The following is a 20,034-nucleotide window of genomic DNA, read 5'->3' as shown; positions in this document are numbered from 1 at the left end:
ATTAAAGGAACTGAGAAAAAAAGGAAATGCACATTTGAGGGTAGTTTGAGACTGGTAAGTATTTACAGAAATGTTAACACATGACATAGAGAAGCAGTTATAACACTGATTCTTCAATAAAGAAGCTCCCAGGTTTTTTTGGTTTTATTGGAAGGACCTCCCTGACTGTAAGATGCTCCAGCTGAACTAGATGAGATCATTTGCTAATCTAGCCACAGAAAATGATGTTACTATTGAACCCTCAATAATTTTGATCTCTTGAATTTATCAGCATTATACTAAATGGTATTAATCATCTTGCAAATAAATTTGTGTAGAAAAATATTCTGAAATATTTGGGATAATATGTACTTCCCAAAATGATATTCTTATGCCAGAGCTTTCATGAATACAGGCTACCACCCTCAACACTAATCTAACAGACCAGGACTTCCCTACTGGGAAATGTAAATAATTACTGATTATCCCAGCCACTATGATTTAAAAGAGAAAAAACCCCATCAGTACTATGTTTCATGGCACTGTTACCATGGGGCAGTGACAGAACTACAAATCCAGATTTTGGCATGACTAGTTTTCTTGCATTATGTACACTGGTAAACAAGTTTACACTTTCAGTGGCAAACACACCTCAATGAGCAGAGGGATCTTAGAGCAAAGCAACCTGGAGAGCACACTTCATGGTCCACTGGCTGTCAAGCCTGCAAGCTACGCAAAGGAAGGAAACAAGTTTCTGCATCTGCTACTGGAACAATTTAAGTGTCTTAGTGCAGAATTCCTATTCCTTTTGAGGACACCACAGCCTGTCTCCACCACAGATTCTCCTATTGTCCCTGTGAACTCATCCAACAAAGAATAAAAATCTATTCACAGTACTTCAAAGTACTCTAGGCTATCATCATGCATTCAGTGCTAGTTGTACAATGAAGCCATAGAAATTGAGAAGTCCTCAAGTAAAAGGCAGATTTTGAGGCAGAGAAGAAACAAATCTGCATGTAAAGAGCCAAATGGGAAAGGAAAAAAAGGCAGCTGTAATGTGGTGTTGCTACTGGAAGCAAAAGTGAATCATTATCACTGCACCTAGTATTTGAGTAGATGCTCATCTCCAGACCATTTCAGAGGGCACTTCTGTGGTGTGTTTCCATTTTTCCATTCTCAGATTCAGAACTTGGAAGAATCAGTTTGTAGATTAAACTGCAGTACATAAGGAGACACATTTTTGCTGAAATAGTAGTGCAGGAGGAGACAAGGGAAAAAGGGTATAAAAATGGAAGGAAAAGATTTTAAAAGAAAAAAAAGCAGCTCCTTTCCAAGTTGCACAGCAGCCATTTCCCTTTATTCCTGATGCACAAGGAATGTTCACATTGGTAGAACAAATCAGGGAGGGGTTGGAGATGTATTGTATATGCACCAGTAGCAATGCTCCAGGGGAAGGTGCTAAGGAGAAAATGAAGTTCTATTCATCATATAGTAGGGGTAGAAAGGAATAGGTTCTCCATCCATCAGTGAAGAAATCGAATGCTCATTTTCTGCTCTACATCCACCTTCTCCAAAACCTGCAATAAAATTCAGAAAGAGCTACTTAAGTTACTGTACATACTTCTCTCCTACAAAGTTTCTTACTCTAGTACAGAGGAAATGGGCAGGAACATGGGATGCCTTCAAGTTGGCATGCCAGTCTTTCATCTAGAGACTGCTATTTTTCATCCTGGACTAAGGTCCTTCCAAGGAAAGAAACTTTAGCCATTAAAGCTCGAAGAAGGCTGCCAATCAAAATGTAACTAATGCAGTTTCAGTCTGCCAAGAGCCCAGAAAGGCTTGGATTCCCACAATTAGATTGTGTGGGAATGTATGACCAGGAAACAGAAGGGAGAACAGCGTAGAGGAAAGGGCATGAGCAGTCATCGAAGAGCTAAAATCAAGACCACAGCATCACTAACGCAGATCATTGTAAAACTGGGGTGGCAGCTTCATTCACTGAATTGCTATTAACACTCAGGTTCAAAGACATTAGTCTGCTCCAGGCTATTTCACACAGTAGACTTCAGTGTTCCAAGATCAGAGCAATTTAAGTTTGAGAAGACCTTTGGAGGTCTTTTAGTCCAACTCCCTCAACTCCTGCTTAAAGCAGAGCCAGCTAGATGGGGGCCTTGTCCAGTTTTAAGTATCTCCAAGGAAGGAGGTTCTACAACTTCAGCACCTATGATCATCCTTCTTGGTAAAAAGTTTTCCTTAAAGCTATCCAGAATTTCCCATGTTGCAACTTGTTTCTGTTGCCTCTTGTCCTATCTTTGTCCGCCTCCAAGATGAGTCTGGTTCCTCTTGTCAATACCATCCCATTAGGTAGCTGAAATTGTTCTGCTATAGGACAACTTTCTCCACTGACTATATAATGGCTTGTGACTAACAAAAGATGTAATTCAAAGGACTAGAGCTAGGAACTTGAATACTGATATTAGTTGTGTCGCTAATGCATAAAACCTACAAGTGAAAACCTATCAACACAATTATAGCAGAACTACTACTCTGTTATAACTGCTAGTCAGGCTACTGTGTAGAAAGAAGTGTTTGCAAAAGAAAAAAGTGAAAATTCTGCAGTATATTCAGTGCTATAGCTTATGTAAGAGTATGAAGAAACATATGGACTAATTATAAGTATCCTGACAGTATACAAAAAAGTGTCCTGATAAAGAAGGGAAGAAGAGCTACCAGAAGGCTTGCTTTGCCCAAACACAGGCAGGCGGGACTATCTGAACAACTTCCTCTCTGTTTCTATTTGCATTTAAGTCTAAATGACTTGCTCATTACTGAGCAGTTTAATTTAGTCATTGAAAATGTAGTTTACCAACCTTTACAAACTCTGCAAATGAGATGGCACTATCCCCATCTTGATCAGCTTCCTGGATTGTCCTGTCAGCAATACTGCCCAGCTGCTCATCTGAAATGTTTACACCAACCATCATCCGTAATACCTGTAACATACAGAAGTCCCCAGATTTTTTTTTTTAAATAAAAAAAATAACCATTAGTGACATAGGAACAGATGTATTCTTAGTGCTGTTTTTCTCATGTATACTGTCAAAATAACACCATACAAGAACAACCCTGGAGGATTTCCATGAAAGTTGTTTCTAGACAGACTTCTATTTGTCCTTTGTACATCAAGGCTTTCAGGAAAGACAGCTTCCTTTTGTATCCACCTTTGACAAAGAATCCTGCTTTTTCACTAGCCAGCAGCAAGAGGTAGAAGTATGAGAAAGCTTTTGGAACTAGGAATGAGTACATTTTTTTTTCCAATGCTTTTGTCTTTTTTTTTTTTTCCCCCCAAAAAATCCCCATACCAACATTTGATTGAGTATCTGCTGTTTGAGATAGTTGCCTACAGGAGTCTTGGAAGTATATGGTCAAATATAACTGCCATTACTCTCCACAGTTAGCAAAGCATTTTCTGTGCAGATAGAAGAGGGCAGTTTCAGTCAAAAGCAAATCCTTGTCCTGCATCAGGAACCACAAATTGCCATGTCTACTTCCCAGGTTTAGCAGTATATAATTACTCCTAGCTCAAGCCTAGTGTCATATATATACAGCACTGATGAACTTTCATTACCTTTGCTGCAACTTCAAGAAGTTTTACTCTATTGAGAGGATGCACAGAGGATCAGGTAAACAATCCACCTCAAGGATTGTCCCTGTGAAGTCCTGTTAGAAGCACCTTGGAAAGTTATAGAAGGTAGTTCTTAAGGGTCTTAGTGTATTTGTTGGATATTTGGGTATCATTTCCAATAGGATCTGCCTAGCCTAAGGTTCTGGTTTCAACTTGAATCTAGCATTCCCAGTCTGACAGAACAGCCTAGCCTACCAAATGAGATTAAAGTCTCATACCATATCTAAAGCTTTAAACCAGAGATAAGCAATTAGCCACCAAATTCCTTCAGGGGTTCTTTTGAGAAGACTGTTGTAACTTTCCTCTTCATTCTAAATGGGTGTGAAGTCACAGAGAAGGTCACAATGGAGTCATTTAAAGCAGCCCTGTGCTATTTACCTGAAGAAGCTCATCCCTGGAAATCTTGTCATCTTTATCTAGATCATATAACCGAAAAGCAACTACAGGGAAGAAAAGAACAAGCAGCTTAATTCAAGTGCCATTATTTTTCTTCATAACAATACATTTCTCAAAAAAAAAAGTAGGTATTCATAAATCATTTTAAGAGAATTAGCTTAGAATTTTAATTCACCATAAAATTAATGTTTGGTTCCATAAAGTGTTATTACCACATACAGGAATAGCATTATTGCCAAGAAGTGAAAAATCTGACTTGAGTACTCAGTATGAGTACTTTCATAAGCACTCTGCTTGCAGAGGTATTTCTTTAAAGCCCAGCATCATGGAAGTATAATTACCACTAAGATACATTCAATCTTTTAACTTCAGAGCCAACCATCTTTACATTACCATTCATTCTCTTTGACTATATTCTGGATGAGATATGACAGAAATTTTAAGTGCTCTGAGGACTGTTGCCAACTTTGATTAGCAAGCAAGAGCATTCTGCTCATACTGCAGGCAGACATCCAAATATTCAACAAAATACTCAGCTGAAGGTGAGGAAAAAGCACTGTATCATAAGTAAGACTGGATAAAGAACCAGAAAAGCCCATTCACATATGGAATGTGGCTTCTAAATCTGAAATAACTTCAGATGCAAACCATTTTGAAACACTTCTGTTATGAGACATTTGGAAAAGCATATACACTACTCAAGATTCAACCAATTCCACCAAATTCCAATATAAGAATGTGTCAATTGTTGACATTCTGAACAGGTAAGCTTGCAAGTTAATTAAAAAAAAAAAATCAGGTATTAGTCAGTATCATTCCACAAGGAATGACTGTACAGAAGACCCCAAACCCCTTCACTCCCTTCCCAGAAAAACGAAAAAAGAAAAATAATTGCTTCTATAGGAAGGTTCATCTTTCTTACAGTGGAGCTTGTTACTTCGGCTGTTCAGTGGTTCTGGTCCATTCTGGTCTTTGCTCTTTTCATTATCTTCTATAGGTCGGAAGTGGGCTAGTGTCCTCATGAATCCACGGAAATTCACCTGGTCCTCTCTATGTAAGCATTTCAGCAGGTCAGTTTTAGCATAGCTTATACAAGTTCTTTATTTCAGTAAAGAAGGGTATGGATGTCTAAAGCATTAATACCATGCACACTCTTCCACTCCCACCTCCTCAGGGTTTGGCTGCCTATGCTCAAACCCAGCTCTGACACAGTGCAGTTGCAACCTGGGATCACACTGTTGTGAAATATGATGTGTGAAAAAAGAAGCTGTGAGAAGTCTTGTTGAAAGCTCCCCTCGCCTTGCCTACAAGCTCTATTTAAGCTCAAGCCCTCACCCTTGGCCCTTTCCTGAGCTATCCCACAGCTATGCCTGAGTCTGGCAACGTACCTTGCTGATCTGGACCCTGATTCCCTGGATTGACCTGAGACTTGCTTCACCACTGTCAACTTGTCTAGCAACCACTGGCCTGTTGGCTGACATGACAACAGTAACTGGAGCTGCTCTGCTTTTCTTGTTCAGGTACTGTTCCCTTTGTCAGCGAGTACATCGCCCCTGCCAGCTTTGCTGTCACCCTTGCCTTCTGCCTGTGGGGCAGCCATCACTCGCCGCTCCCTGACAAATAGCTCTCTTCTCTAGAGTTTCTGTGGGAAGCAGTTATGTAAGTACTTTCCAGGACTCCTGCTTTCTATTCAGGAAACCCTGCCTGGTATTAGCTGATATTATGACTTGATTAGACAATCCAATCTTCATCAATCACTAGTGACAAATGTGTTCAAGAACGGCAGCAGATTCCAAGGAACAATCTAGAGGTATAATGAAGAGAGACAATACTGCAAATTTGATCATCTCTTTGGATTTAAGTTAGAAGTGCCATAAGCTATGTCTTAAATGTGATCAAAAACTAAAAACAAACAAAAAGCTGATCTAATAACAAAGGTACACTTAGAGGCTGAAAGGTGAGAAACAAGACTGAATTAGTTAATTGCAATACTACTTAGCATAAAATAGTATTGCTACAAATTTACTTTAAGAACCAAAGTCTATTATGCCCTTGACTTTCTTTAGAAGTGTAGAGTAGCACAGCAAGAAGAGTTAGAAAACTGTGACATGACAGCAGAGTTTGTCAATGAATAAAGCACACAAAACCTTGTAAGGTTGTGAAGTATTCCTCATTACAGAATGAAAACGCTCAGGAAACAATGTACCCACATACATTCCATGACAAGTTTGAGGTGTTCAATTATTAGTATATTCAAATTCTGTGCTTTAATTACCAAAATTTCACTTCTATCAAAACTTCTGACGAACTACAAATTTTATGCCTGCTCACAAATTCAGTCCATTGGAACTCACCCTTCTGGAAAGAAGGCATTGATAATTCTGTCTCCCAGTGGATTGATGGCAAGCTCTGGAATCCGTTGGAAGTCTTCACGGCTAAATAAAGCAAGAACACAAGAAGTCTGCATAAAGTTGAAATCAGAGGAGAAAAAGTTGCTTAAAAAGAATTCACAGTGAAACATCCGTTGAGTTCTATTATTGCAGCAGACACCTGGTGGTTTTTAAAATGTAACTCTTTAAATCATGTTTTCCTCTATGACTAATGGCACAAAACAAAGCAAAAGACAATGCCAAGCCTGTATTAAATAAACACTGCTAGTTTGTAATGTATGATGTTAACAGCCCTTCTCAGATGCTAACATTGTTTGTGCTAGAAACCTTCCTGTAACAATGCCAACTAGTTTGCAATTTAAGGAAAGGAAAGCTTCTGAAATGGCTATGAAGGAAAATATGGCTTCAAAATGAAAATGAACTTTTTTTTTTTAAAAAAATAATTATTTTGGTACTGAATCATTTGAGTTGGCATGATTTTTCCAGACTACCCCATTCCAGATTCCAGGACAATACCATATTCCTCCAAACAAACCACAGGTGATCTGCATATTCTAACAGATTTTTTTGTTTGTTTAATGCAACAACTTTATATCTTCTTATAAATGCCAAATTTCAGATTATTTTAGCTTCAAGCAAGCAGCACCCCTATTTTAAAGTGGTAAATTTAGACTTTGACAGGGACCTGTATACCAGATGCAACTTCACCAGTACACTGCAAATACTCACTGCTCTTGCCAGCCATTCTCCTTTCTGTTCATGATTATAGGTACACAGTATAGTATAAGCATAGCTATGCTTACATTGTTATAGCTTTTTCTGATCTGGAAAACATCATGAGCTGTACTGATGTAAACACATTCTAGATCAGTGTGACATGAACATAGGGTTCATTCAATTGAGTAGAAGTTTGCACCAATAATTTTTCTTTTCTTTCAACCTAACAGAATGCCACTGACAGGAAAGTGAGGTAGTCTTGGTGTGACCAAGGCAGACACACCAAGTCTGTCTTAGTGAATACTTCATTCAACAGGTTTGGTTTTGGTTTTTAGTCTGTCCCCCCACACACGCTACAGGGTACAGCAATTTATCAGTTAGTACAAGATGTACTCTGTAATCATTTAGGTTTTAAATTGCAAAGATAACAGCAATGGGGTAAGGCTGTTAAAAAAAAAAAAAACAAAACCAAACCACTGTTCTGTCTGGATGCATAACTTGACATTTCCTGCCCAGTCTCCAGAAATACTGGCAATTCCCTTCAAGTTGAATGCAATCCTGCTCGTTTTGAAGTTTGGGTCAAAGTCTCAGACTTGGTTACTAAATGTTTGCTACTTTTGAAACCCATGCTCACTAAATGAACCAGCAACAAGGTTTGATTCGTGATGTCATTACACCAAGAAAACTGGCAGAATAAAGTAAACACAAACAGATTCTGAAATTATTTAAGTATAGTGGCCTTTTATAATACCGTGATCTTAAAGACGGGAAAAAAGGGAATTCGCTAACCTTATTACTAGTCTAGCCTGGGAAAGGCACAGAAGCAAGTCGTTCTAGTTTCAAATGCATTCTAAAGCACTCCTTGCACCCAGTCACACCACAGCACTGTTAAGAGTCCCAATTATAAATACCTGTTACAACATAGTTAAACTGTTTGACCTTCTAATAGAGCAACCTGACCATATTTTTAAACTATCCCAGCAAACTTCTGCTCTGACCAGGTCTGAACTATTTTTAATGGGGAAAGTTAACAAGTTGATCATGTTACACAGATGTTACCAGACCCTTCAGGACTGCTGCATTTTAAGCTATAGCTGAAGGGCAAAGTATGCATTAGCAATTTAGGCAGGAGATGCAGTGATGTGGAAAACCTATGTCCTAGTAACAAAATTTTAACACAGGACTCCAGTGTCAATGCTAACATTTACAAGCTAAAAGCAGCAGCTGTCCTCTCTTCTACTTAGAGCAAAATCCTAATGCTTCAGAATTTTTTACTTGCATATCACTATTTCTTAGTATTGAGCCTCAATTTACACTCAGCATTTCAGCCTCCAGTTGTTCTGCTTTCTAACAGGAGATTAACAATTAACCACAAATAACTCCCCATGTTTCAAATCTATTTGTCCTGTCATTATCAGGATTGCAGTAGGCCATTTTTGCTTATTAAGAGCACATTACTGAGTGAGCGTTATAACTGAAATAGCTGTAACAGCCATAAAAGTAAATGAATGCATGATGCAAGTTATTCTCCACTTTATAAACTAAGGCTTCCTGCAGTCACTAGGGACCAACTTCACCTGGCTGAGGCTGGAGCTTGCAGGAAGTTTGATGCCCTCTACTACTTCTGTGTTCATGTGCCATAGTAACAAGGCTCTTTAACATACCTTTCCAGGAACCTGGCTTCTATTAAATCCTTGCTTAAATGTAACATGCAAAGCAACCTTTAACTGCATGTTATCATTATGCAGGCCAACCCTTTAATATATATGCCAGTGTAGTCACGCTTAGACATACTTAGCAGTAAGGAAATTGTAGATTCTAAGCAAGAAAAGTTTTTCTAAGCATGAGTATACCCTCCAAGGCACACAGCAGATCCCTGCCGTAAAGGTGGCTCTGCCTTACCCTAAAGGCTGCAAGAAACCTACTAGACACTTTTTTTTCTTCCATTATTTCTGGTTGTTCATCCTTCTTTTACTTCTAGACAGTAGCAGAGAGTACTGTTCCCTCGACAGGGATGAGGGGGGGAGAGCTATCTAGAGCTGAGGGAAAGTAAAACAGTGGAGAGAAAACAAACCATATGCAAAACAGAAGTGGCAGGGGAAAGTAAAAATGCCTAGAGGATATAGGCACCAAGAAATTTCTTGAAAAAGGCAAATAATTGAAGTAAGGTGTTTCATGCAAGACGGTCAAACAGATTTAACATGTTACCACCGAAGAGGTTTCATTGCTCCCTTCCCTTGCTAACATTAGCTCTGTCATTCATCAGAGCTTTTGGTGGTCTAATGTATCTCAATAACCCCCCAAAAAGCTCCCCACCCTCCTCCTCTCCATCCTCCCAATTATATTTCTGTTGAATTAGAAACTTGTAGCAGTTCAAAAAAAACTTCAAAAATCTAACAGCACTATGGCTGACAAAGAGATGCTGGGGGCCTGGAGAAATGATAGGGAAAGAGGATGGGTACCCTCCTCCTTCACAGCCATGTCAGCCATCTCATCTAACTTCATCCTCACACATGCTCTACACAAATTTAAAAAGTCACTTAACTATCAGAGGAGTAATTGGTTTATAAACATTAGGCCAAGAAGTATGCTAAAAGTAAAGGTGATAATTATATGTGCAATGGGGTGGGGGGCAAGCAGTGTGAATAAAGCAGGGTTGAGGATGGAAGTATAGAGACTATTCTAGTACTCTGCCATTCTCCAATCCAAATCCATATCCTGCCTGTCTTGTCTGTTTTAGATAAAGCTAAAAATCCTTCGCATTTTCTTAAGCGAAGGTAAAGGATTCCACATGCAGAGAGCTAGCTTTTATGTTTTACTTTGAAGTCTTCCCAGACTGAGATCATTCAATTCACTGACAAAGATTAACAGATGGCCTGGCTAGTTCTCATTACCCTTCTCTCAGGATCAGAGGCTTTCTGAAGTCCAGGAGACACCATCCTGTGACCAGCTTTCATAAGCATGAGATATGCATAAACAGCTCACTGTGGCTATTCTCCGCATGTATCAGCTTCCAAAATACTTGCCCTCCCTTCCTTCTTCCACTCTCACCAGGCTATACCAATTGCTGTACAGTAAAAAATACTTCTGTAGTGCTTAACCTGTCATTTCCCCAGTGCAGAAGAAACTACTGTAAGTGGGAGGCACCATGCAAAAGTTACATGCAAAAGTAGCAGTTTAGACAAGTATCTCCTTTTACAGCTCTACACACGTCTGTCTAGAGCTACTTACTAGGAGATAAATTTTGGAGTAGATGTATTCTTGTGTGGGTACACTTCAGTACCAGCCCAACAAGGAGACTCACTGAAGCAAGCACATACTTCTCATGACCATATGCTTCAATTTCCTCATCTTGGAAATCAGAATGTACAGAAGAAAACATGTACAGTGGTTTCCTCCTGACCTACAGTTAGGATATAGGCAGAACAACTATGTTTCTGATTTCACAATTTACATGTAGCTATGGACATCCAAGGGTATCAACCTTTTATTCTGACAACTCGGCATGTCACAATATTGAAATCAAAGGTGACAAAAAAGGAACAGTTTTGTCCTGGCTTTTACAACCTGGTTTCATTCAGATGGTGTAACTCTGAGGGAGCTTGCTCATTTTGTTTAAGAAAAGCGAAGCTAAGGAAAAATATAACATTTTTCTACACTTAAAGAATTTTTAAGATTTAATCAGTAACCATGGCTGTAGTCATTTAGAAGATGAGGGGGAGCAAAAAAAGCCAAAACAAGATATATGAAGTTTTGTCTCCATCAATACCCTTCTCTTACATCTCATTTATATAGCTCTGTAAAAAGAAAGTGCCTTGAAACTGCACATAGGTATGCTGGATAGAAACATCTGGCTAGGAAAGATTTCAGCTTTTGATTATAGTTCCAGAATGAACTACCTGTCTTCTCTAACCAACACCACCAGGATTAATCATCATCTACCAGATCTTCTGTACAAAGTGCTCTTTACCTTGCCCATTTTTAATACATAGATAATAAGGACAACACAGCTTTCCCCCTTCTTCAGAAGAATGGCACACACTTGAAGACTTATTTCATGCCACAAAGAACTGCCTAACACTTCTTTTCCTGATCATAGTCACAGGATTGATTGCTGTCATGTCTGATTTGTAAGTCAAAGGTATAACTCATCCTTATGGAAACAATCATTCTTGCTCACAGGAAACAAACAGAAGACATGCCTTCTGAACTGTCTGGTGGTAATAAGTGATAACTTCATCTCACTTGTCTCAAAGTAGCAAATTCTCTTTGATCAGTATTTCAGAAACCAACATTTATGACCTTCCTAGCTGTAGTCCTCCCTCCCCCTTCATTGTTTTCTTCATGAAGTAGTTTTCCATTACTTAAACTTGATGGTTTCTACATATTGTAGGTGCCAGGACAGGTTTCAAAATCTGAATGCCACTTTAAGTCAGCCACATTTGGGAGCAGGCTATGCTTAAGAGGCCAAGACTGCAAGTTAATGGATCACAGTTTGCACAGTTACGGGGATTTTCCAAACAACTTCACTTCCTTTCCCAAGTACCACGTGATTATCGACAATGGAAGTCAAACTCCTCCTGATATGTAAGACCATGAAACTAAGCATTGTGCAACAGACATTCATAGCATATTTAATTAATTACTCCTCTTAGGTAAACTGAGTACAATCACTTTGAAGTTTATACAAACTTTATGGACTCAACAGGTGAATTTAAAGTTGGAGGGAAGAGTTGAGGAAGAGTGTGTGCTAGGTTCAAATTGTGCTAGTCTGGCAGCCATCACCTTTATTCATCAGTGAAGACTAAACCCACATGCAAAGTTTGAAAAGGCTATTAGTGTTTTTCTTTCAAGTAATTTAATTTTGAGACATAAGCAGTATTAACCTTACCTACAATATCATCAGCTGATCTGTATGTCACAACTGCCAACTAGCCAATGCTACAATTTACATGATACATTGGCTTCGGTGACAGACCGGGCTTAGGAAGTTCCTGCCCATCCCATCCCAAGCCAATAGTTACCACACCCACAATCCATTTTGTCATCCCTTCAGCTATGCAAGTCCAGATATTTACAGTATTGCCACAATCCAAATCACTGGAGTCAGCTTAAAAATATCTACACAAACCAGAAGGGGAAGGAGAGCATTTTTGACCAAAAATCATCACTCAGTAGTCCTGTTTACAGTACAGCTCCACAACCAATTACTTAAATGTTAACTGAGAAGTCAGCAATTTGTGGCACCAGAAGGAACTGCACATTTCCTTCAAGAAAGGAAACTGCAGTAAGCCAGCAGTACCGCCAAAGGCAGTGTATCTTACAACTTATAACCTTCATCTTCTAAGCAGTGATTGTAGCTTTATAGTTTGGCTGGTTTATACGTAGGTCTAGCTTTTATAGCTTTATAGCACATCCTACAATCACATTTTGCAAGATCATATACAAAACTCCAGGTGATCCCTGATTCTATGTTTATTGGGTTTACTGGGATGGAGTTGCTATGAAAAAATTAACTCCATCCTAGCCAGACCCCATATATTATGCTACAACAAGGTCCCCCTCCTACTCTCTCCTGCATTCTCTCCAGCTTCCCTGTGCACTGGTTCTGGCATAACAGCTATATGGTGAATGGGAAACAAAATCCACCCGAAAACCAATCAGATTCCTTTTTTGTTGTTTTGCTTGGCAAGTTTTCAAAGTTGTAGGTTAGTTTCCAAAGATGTGCCTTGAGTACCAGCATCAACACAGTGCCACTGAAAGCCTATTGCTTTTCTATAGTCTTAGACCAACTATGTTGGTCACAAAATTGCACACCTGGTACAATCATGAACAGCTCTTATTTGTTTCCCTATGTTTCCATAATATTAATGTACTCTGTAGGCAACATCAAAAGAGAATAAGCAATTTAATATAATCAGTTCAGTAAATAAAGAGCAAACCAATACCAACACACAATACAATAACCAGAGTGAGGAAGGCTAGAGAACAAAGACAGCAGGCAGAGACATATTTTAACAGGCAATCATCCCACTACAGTTTATCTTCCAGTTGAATACTCTTTCCAGCAGACTCAGTCCATCAAAGTGAAAAATGTTTTGCAGGTAAAGTTTAAGCCTCATCTTTATTTAACTGATTAAGTTGTAAGAAATGGGTTCACTTCTGTAGTTTTCAAATTGTAGACAGAAGACAAACACTTGCACTACTACTTTAAAGAATAAAATGTGTATTTGTTTAGTCACAGTGACTCTGTTCCAGCTCTTTCTTTTTATTCCTGAGCATAATAATAGACATGGGTGTTCAACAAGAGATGCAAAGTTAAGAATAGTAAAGGGCTTGCAGATCAACATAGTGTTACAAGACACATTAAGAGCCCATGCTCCCAAAGCTACAAATGATCTTCTTGTTATGAAAACCTGGATGAAGAAGACACAGTGGATCCATTCTTGTAATAATTATTAGAAGTAACATATCAAGAAAGGTAAGCAATAACAATCTAAAAACATGGTTTAACATTTCTGAACATTTGTTTTAAGACCTTGAATTCTTGTATTAACTTCTACAAGCCTTCAGCACTACAGTAAAGACAACTGGTATTTACAGCACCTCAGTTCAACAATCAGATTTCTCCTGACCTTTCACAAAAGGGAACAAACTTGAATGTCCATGTAGACAGTAGGTATGAAAGAACCTGTTATAGTAGCCTCACTGATTCGCCATATGAGGAAAACGTTGCAGGCATCCTGCAACAGCAAGCCACCATAACAGATATGTGTCAATACAAAGACAGCTGAATTAGTGACAATACCCACCTAAGAGTGCCATTTTCTCCTTTGTCTAGGCTGGTGAAGCGACTGTACAAGCGGGTGATTTGACTGTGGGAGACTGAATAAAAAAAAGAAAGAAGAAACACAAATTAGCATGTCAATGCTTCCTCATAGGAACAGACCTCATTACACTGAGCTACTCTGTTGCCAGAAGCTGTGTTCAAAAAAAAAGATTGCACAAAACAAGTTACATTGGAAGCACATAGCAGTCAGCAGTTTAGGGACTTCATGAGCTATAAATTGCATATTAATATTCAAGAATCCACAAATAAGCCCATTCCTCAGAAATTTGTCTAACTCTGCCTTCTACCCATTTATATTTTTGGTCTCTAACATTCTTTGGTTATCTGATTCAGTAAATGGCAGTTAAAGAGAAAAAAATTGATTCACAGTTCCACTGTATTTCCCTTAATTCCTTTATGGCTAGAAATAATCTGGACACAGCCTCCACTGATGTCCCCTACATCATACATGACACCACAGACCTCTGCTGTATTATCTTTCCTCTTCTTTTGCTTATCTCTACTTCTGTTGTCTTTTTCCATCTAAAGATGGAAAGTGTACACAGTTTCTCTGCATCTGGAAAGTGGTTAGAGAGACTTTACACCTGATCACTTTTCTTCCTTTACAGGACTGCCTGGATCTAAACAGTTTGTTCATATTGGGGTTCACTAAAGTGATTTCCAGGCTTCTAGGACAGTGAGATAAAATTAAAAAGCCTATTTCTAAAGAAGTTTGGGAGGGAGTTGGGACACAAAGAAAGCAGGAAGTTAGTGCAGACTTTTTAAATCTGCAATTTGAAACAGAAATTCCAAAGTCAGTATTAAGTTTAGCATCATGGTGTCAACATTACCAAGATATTAGACAACCCAAGATACTAGACATCTAGATCTTTAGAACAGTCCATGATGGGAACAGGTTAAACCTATGCAGAATGGCAATTCCTTTAACACTGAAAGAATTCCCTACAGAAGGTCTTGGTTTTTCAGAGCCTCTTCAGATGAAGTTAATAAACACATGAAATAAGACTGAATTTAATTTTAATGTTTACTCAAGTCAAGGTGTGATTTTCTACAATGTTAAACTAGGACTTAGTGTCATTTTCAGATTCAATTGTTTTAAAAGCCTTCAACAGTACACGTACAATGCTTTTGTTACTTGCTAAGACTTATTTGGGAACAGGCTGCACAGCAGTTGTCTGATCTGTGACAACTGAGGCAAATTTTTTTCAGGTTTGTTCTTTCTCCAGGCTATTAGTTTAGGTTCAACTGTTCCCTCCTTTAGGATGACCTGCCAGCAACTGGGTTGGGTTGGGTTGGGTTCCCCCCCCACCCCCCCCCGCCCCTTGTCTCCTCAGCAACTTTCATTCTTTGCATAGGGTTGGGCAATTTGCTCAGTTCCACCTAAGGCAACTTCTCTACAATCAGGCTGGGCAGCTTGCTCAATTTCAAGTTAAGCAACACACACATAGAGAGCAGGCACCAGTATTTTAAAGACTTCAAATTTCTGCATTTCTGATTTAGTGTTTTAGATATGACATGCAATAACAACAACTGATGATTAAAAAGAATAGCCTGGAGTTACACCTCTGATAAGAAATGCCGTACTCCACTCCTCCCTGGAAAGGAAAGGGGTGATGAGAATTCTACTCAGCTACCATTTCCAAACTAATGTCAGCAACTCCATTTTTTGAATACCTCCATAACAGCTAGTGTGTGATAAACAGTATATAGCTATCAACAGAAGAGGTGTTTGGTAACATCATACTAGACAAAAAGCGTATCATAGCTATATGAGAAAGGAAGATGATTCAGGTCCACCATTGTATTCTTTCATAATTTCCTTTTTGGTTCTCATCCCTCATGAAGCTGCATCACGAGACACTTTTCAGAGTCTTCTCATGTGAGGTAAAGATTTTTACATTCCCTGCTGACCATAGGAGAACCAGAAACAAGATCTGCAATTTCTGACTGCTTCTTAAAAATCAAAGGTTAAGGCTTAAAACTAGCTGAAACATGATTTTATCTATACTACTATCCCACTAAGGTCCTTCTAAAAATTTAAGTCAAGACCTCTAAAATAGGAGCTATACCCTCTATTTTACTTCTGTTAAATCATGAGAAAGTTTTTTTTGCAATTAGACATTCTGAAACTCATCTAAAACATTAGCATAAACTCATATAAATATCATATATTTATATACTTAGAAAATATATAAATATCCATCAGAAAATCCATCACCTGTTAAAATATGTTTTCCCCTAAGCTCCGATATGAGCATTAGTTTATTATCAATCTTTAGGCAGACTGCTTCAAAACATGGGAACAAAGGACGTGAAACAAATACTTTGAATATTGTTACATTCCAGTGGCTTTCCAAAAGCTTGCAACAGAATGCAGACAAGCAAAATGTTGGACCTCTCATCTGTTTCTTATAGTTGTTACTGAAATACAAAAGCAATTAGGACTACTTGGAAGGCTTTTTCAAACTCAAATTTCAAAATGTTTATATGCAAAGCAAACAATTTCCATACAACATCGTATATGATTTATGACTGTCAACTTAAAGCTTACACCTGTTACCGAGAACCTGACAGAGATTCTGTCACTAAGTAGAGGTTTTAGTGGACATGTTATTCCCCAGTTCTTGGAAACATTACCTTTGCAGATGTTTCTAAACTTATTATGCTAAGAAGTGTTTTCACCACAATATAAAAAAATTAATATAGAACTTTAATCCAAACTTAGATTTCATTCAAGAGATTAAGCATCATTGTATGGCTTTTGAAAGACTATGCTTCTCACGTTCCCTAAAAGATATCTTTTTAAGCTGTTCAGCTAAAGAACATTAACATACGGTTTATCACTCATGTTAGTGTCATTAGCTATTCAGTTTTGAGCTACATAAAATTGAACACGAGAGAAGTTGCATAATTCCATACTTGAACTCAATCAAATTGATTAAGTGTACTGTTCAGTGTTTCATACTTATCCCAGATGAACTGAAGAAGTAGTCATGTTTCACAGTATGGAGGCCAAAAAAAGAATCCTTAGGAGCACTTAGCAGAACATCAGTTCAAGATGGACATGTAGTTCTGCCAAACTGTTTCACACCTAGAAAGTCCCTTTCTCAAACTGTGTTGTAGGTAAAGTATCATCAGCATCAAGTTCCTAACAAAACACAGGATAATCTATTCAATAACACTAAGTTAGCATTCTCCCTGTGAACTTTGTTCCAGATAAACCAGCATCCTGGGTTTTTTTTTCCCCCCCAACTTGTACCCTGCACCTATATGAAGTATATAACAATGCTAAGAGCTTGGTGGAATTTTCCATCTACCTAGAGAAATATAAAAGGCAGAGGAAAATCACATTCCTAGACTATGGTTACAGATGGGGGGAGGGGAGGATTTGATAAAGTCAAGGAGACATGCTGTGATAACTTACAAGCAAGCATGAGTCAGAGATTAGCAATGCTTGATTAACAAAGTGCTATTACTTATAAAATTGAACAGCAAAAACACAGGACAATGAACCAAACTCAGGCCACAAAGCTTAAATCTGCCGATCACAACCTTAAGCTCCCCACTTTGAAGCTGTAAGAAAAGCATTTAGAGGCTAACTAGAGCCAAGTGGTTTTATTGCTTAGAATGCCTATATAGCCAACTTAATGGTATTTCTTTAACTATCATGTAACTAAAATTCTAGGAATAAAACACCACTGACAATAAATCAAACATTGGCACAAGCTAAAAAAGTAAAACCTTTTGGAAGAACACTCCAGATTTGCGTTTTGTTTTTTAAAACATCTTTATAAATGAGGTGAGGCTACCTTTACGCTACGATTTTTGTGATTAAAAAGAAAAAACACCCAAACCAGTAAGTTCTTGCTGGATAATCAGACTTTGACATTCCTACTTGCATATTATAGCCTTCCTGTAGAAGGTTCCCTTGACAGATGGAAAAAGGAGCATGGAAACTATGTTAACTCACTCAGCTGTCCATTACACTAGCCAGTACCGTCTTAATTTTCTTCCACTCCTTTTTTGTAGCCACTCATCTTCCTGACACAAATAAACCATCACCTAAAATGAATATATGATACCACTTCTATTGGAAAGAAAATTGAGGAAAGTATTTTCATGTAGCAAGAACAGATCAGCAAGCATAAGCAGGAAACAAATGTGATCTGGAAAGACCTTGTTTACCCGAGGGGGAAAAACAAACAGCAAAGCGATACCTATGATGTTATGACCTCCCCTCTCCAACTAGTTAGGAGGGCAACCTCCATTTACTATAATTCAGTATTTACTAGAATTCTCAGATAGGCAATCATTCTATCAAGCCAAATCAGCAACACCAAGTTTTACCTTTTCTAAGGTACTTTATGTTTATGGAGAACAACTGGATCAAATACTATAAGGTAAAGTAGCTATATACTACAGTCCAGCTTGAATAATGCTCTCCCAATTGCTGACTAGCATGGTAATTTTCAATTTGTTTTAGTTAACCATACCCAACTTTCACAAGTTATGTTACCTCCTTTTTGTTTTAAATGCCATTCAGTATTCATTCTGAATACCCTTAAGGCAACTTTAGCAACAGCCTAGGAAACAAGTAACATTTTTTCAAATTTACTATACAGTGCAAGCTTTTTCGAGCTAAAGCCAGCTGCTAGCAAGAAATTCAAGCGCCAGACACAGAGGCAGGTAACTCCTCAAAATCCAACGGGTTATCTCTGACCAAATGCAATACTGCAGATACCAAGAGCGCCGCTTCTCTCCCTCCCCACTCAGATCTCGCTGCCGTTGCACAGCTGATCTTCGCCTCCTTAAGCCACAGTAATGGCTCCCACGCGAGGTCTCCCCCGCAACCCTCGCACAGCCCCGAGCCGGGACTCGCAAATCCCGGCTGGCTGGAAGACAGCTTTCGCCTTCTGGTGTGTCAACCAAACACCAGCCCCCGCAGCTGCCCCCGTCGCGTTCAGGCCAGCCCAAGGAGCACCTCAGCTACCAGCAGCCGTATTTACAGCCGGCGGCTGCTGCCAGCCCCACGCAAGAAGGAGACCGGAGGAATACCAAAGGAGACACGTCGCCCGTGGGTTCCTGCCAGCCCCGGGCCGCGGCCGCCGTCCCCTCAGGGCCGCTCCTGCGCGGCGACCGGCAGCAGGGTGGGGTGGGGGGCGAACCAAGAGGCGTTTCCCAGGCTTCCACAGGCCTACCAAGCATGTCCGCCTCCGGTCGCTGGGGACAGCGGGGTCCCGGCCCAGAGCCGTCGAGGACCAGGCAGTGCCCAGCTGGGAACGCAGCGGCCGCGCTCGCCTCCCCTCGCCAGGCAGGGCCAGCCGCCCCGGGCACGGCTCGGCGCGCAGCCGCGAGGGGACAGACGGCGGCGCGGCCGAGGCGCCTCCCCGGCTTGAGGGACGAGGCGCTGCCCCGCTCCGGGCACCCAGCCCCCCTCCCCCCCAGCGCTTCCCGGCCCGCCTCGCCTCACGTCCCCGCACTCACAGCCTGTCTCCTTCTTGATCTCCTCGATCTCCTCGTCTCGCAGCAGCGTGGACGCCCGGGAACCCATTGCCGCTGCTGGGCCTGAGGGGAAGGGAAGGGCCGCACTCCGCGCCGGGGAGAGTTACACAGCCAAACAGCGACGACGATATCCAGAGCCACTGCCGGCACGGCCCCAAACACGGCCGCCCAGTGCACTGAGGCGGAAGGCGAGCCCGCACTGACTCTTACGGCTCCGCCCGCCGCGTCCGGCCTGGCCCGGCCCGGCCCGGCCCCCGCCGCCCGCCTCGCCTCGCCCCGCCCCGCCCCGCTCCGCCCCTCAACCGCCGACAGACACGCGGCGCGCACGCGCACAGCACGCGCTGCCAAGGCGCAGGCGCGGAGCCATTGCGGCCGAGGCGGCGGCAGCGGCCTGCCGCTCCCAGCAGGCGGCGCGCGGGGCGGCCTCCGCGGCCCTCTGCCCGTGGCGTCCTCGCGGTAAGTTTCCCCGCCGTGATTGGGTGTGGGCTCTGATGGCCCCGCCCACGCCCCGGGGG

At 40.6% G+C, this 20,034-nt stretch overlaps 1 protein-coding gene across 1 annotated transcript; it reads right to left on the bottom strand.

Annotated features, from left to right (window-relative positions):
* Nucleotides 1–302: 302 nt before the first annotated feature.
* Nucleotides 303–19,700, bottom strand: CHP1 (calcineurin like EF-hand protein 1). Its single transcript, XM_075712716.1, has 7 exons — nucleotides 19,502–19,700; nucleotides 13,980–14,052; nucleotides 6,415–6,495; nucleotides 4,983–5,110; nucleotides 4,043–4,104; nucleotides 2,850–2,972; nucleotides 303–1,556 (listed from the first exon to the last, which is right to left on the bottom strand). Exons 1-7 carry the CDS (start codon nucleotides 19,566–19,568, stop codon nucleotides 1,503–1,505), a joined length of 588 nt encoding a protein of 195 aa, XP_075568831.1. The 5' UTR covers nucleotides 19,569–19,700; the 3' UTR covers nucleotides 303–1,502.
* Between the last annotated feature and the right edge of the window lie 334 nt (nucleotides 19,701–20,034).

The sequence above is a fragment of the Pelecanus crispus genome, chromosome 6, assembly GCF_030463565.1.
Source record: "Pelecanus crispus isolate bPelCri1 chromosome 6, bPelCri1.pri, whole genome shotgun sequence".
NCBI classification, from domain to species: Eukaryota; Metazoa; Chordata; class Aves; order Pelecaniformes; family Pelecanidae; genus Pelecanus; species Pelecanus crispus.
This window is presented reverse-complemented; position numbering and strand designations above follow the sequence as displayed.

Excerpts from the sequence above, each read along its gene's own strand:
- CHP1 (XM_075712716.1), bottom strand. The coding sequence starts at position 19,568 with ATGGGTTCCCGGGCGTCCACGCTGCTGCGAGACGAGGAGATCGAGGAG. Across the intron at positions 14,053-19,501 it reads GATCAAGAAGGAGACAGGCT|TCTCCCACAGTCAAATCACC; the intron begins GTGAGTGCGGGG and ends TTTTTTATTCAG. Across the intron at positions 1,557-2,849 it reads CATTTGCAGAGTTTGTAAAG|GTTTTGGAGAAGGTGGATGT; the intron begins GTTGGTAAACTA and ends ATTTTATTGCAG.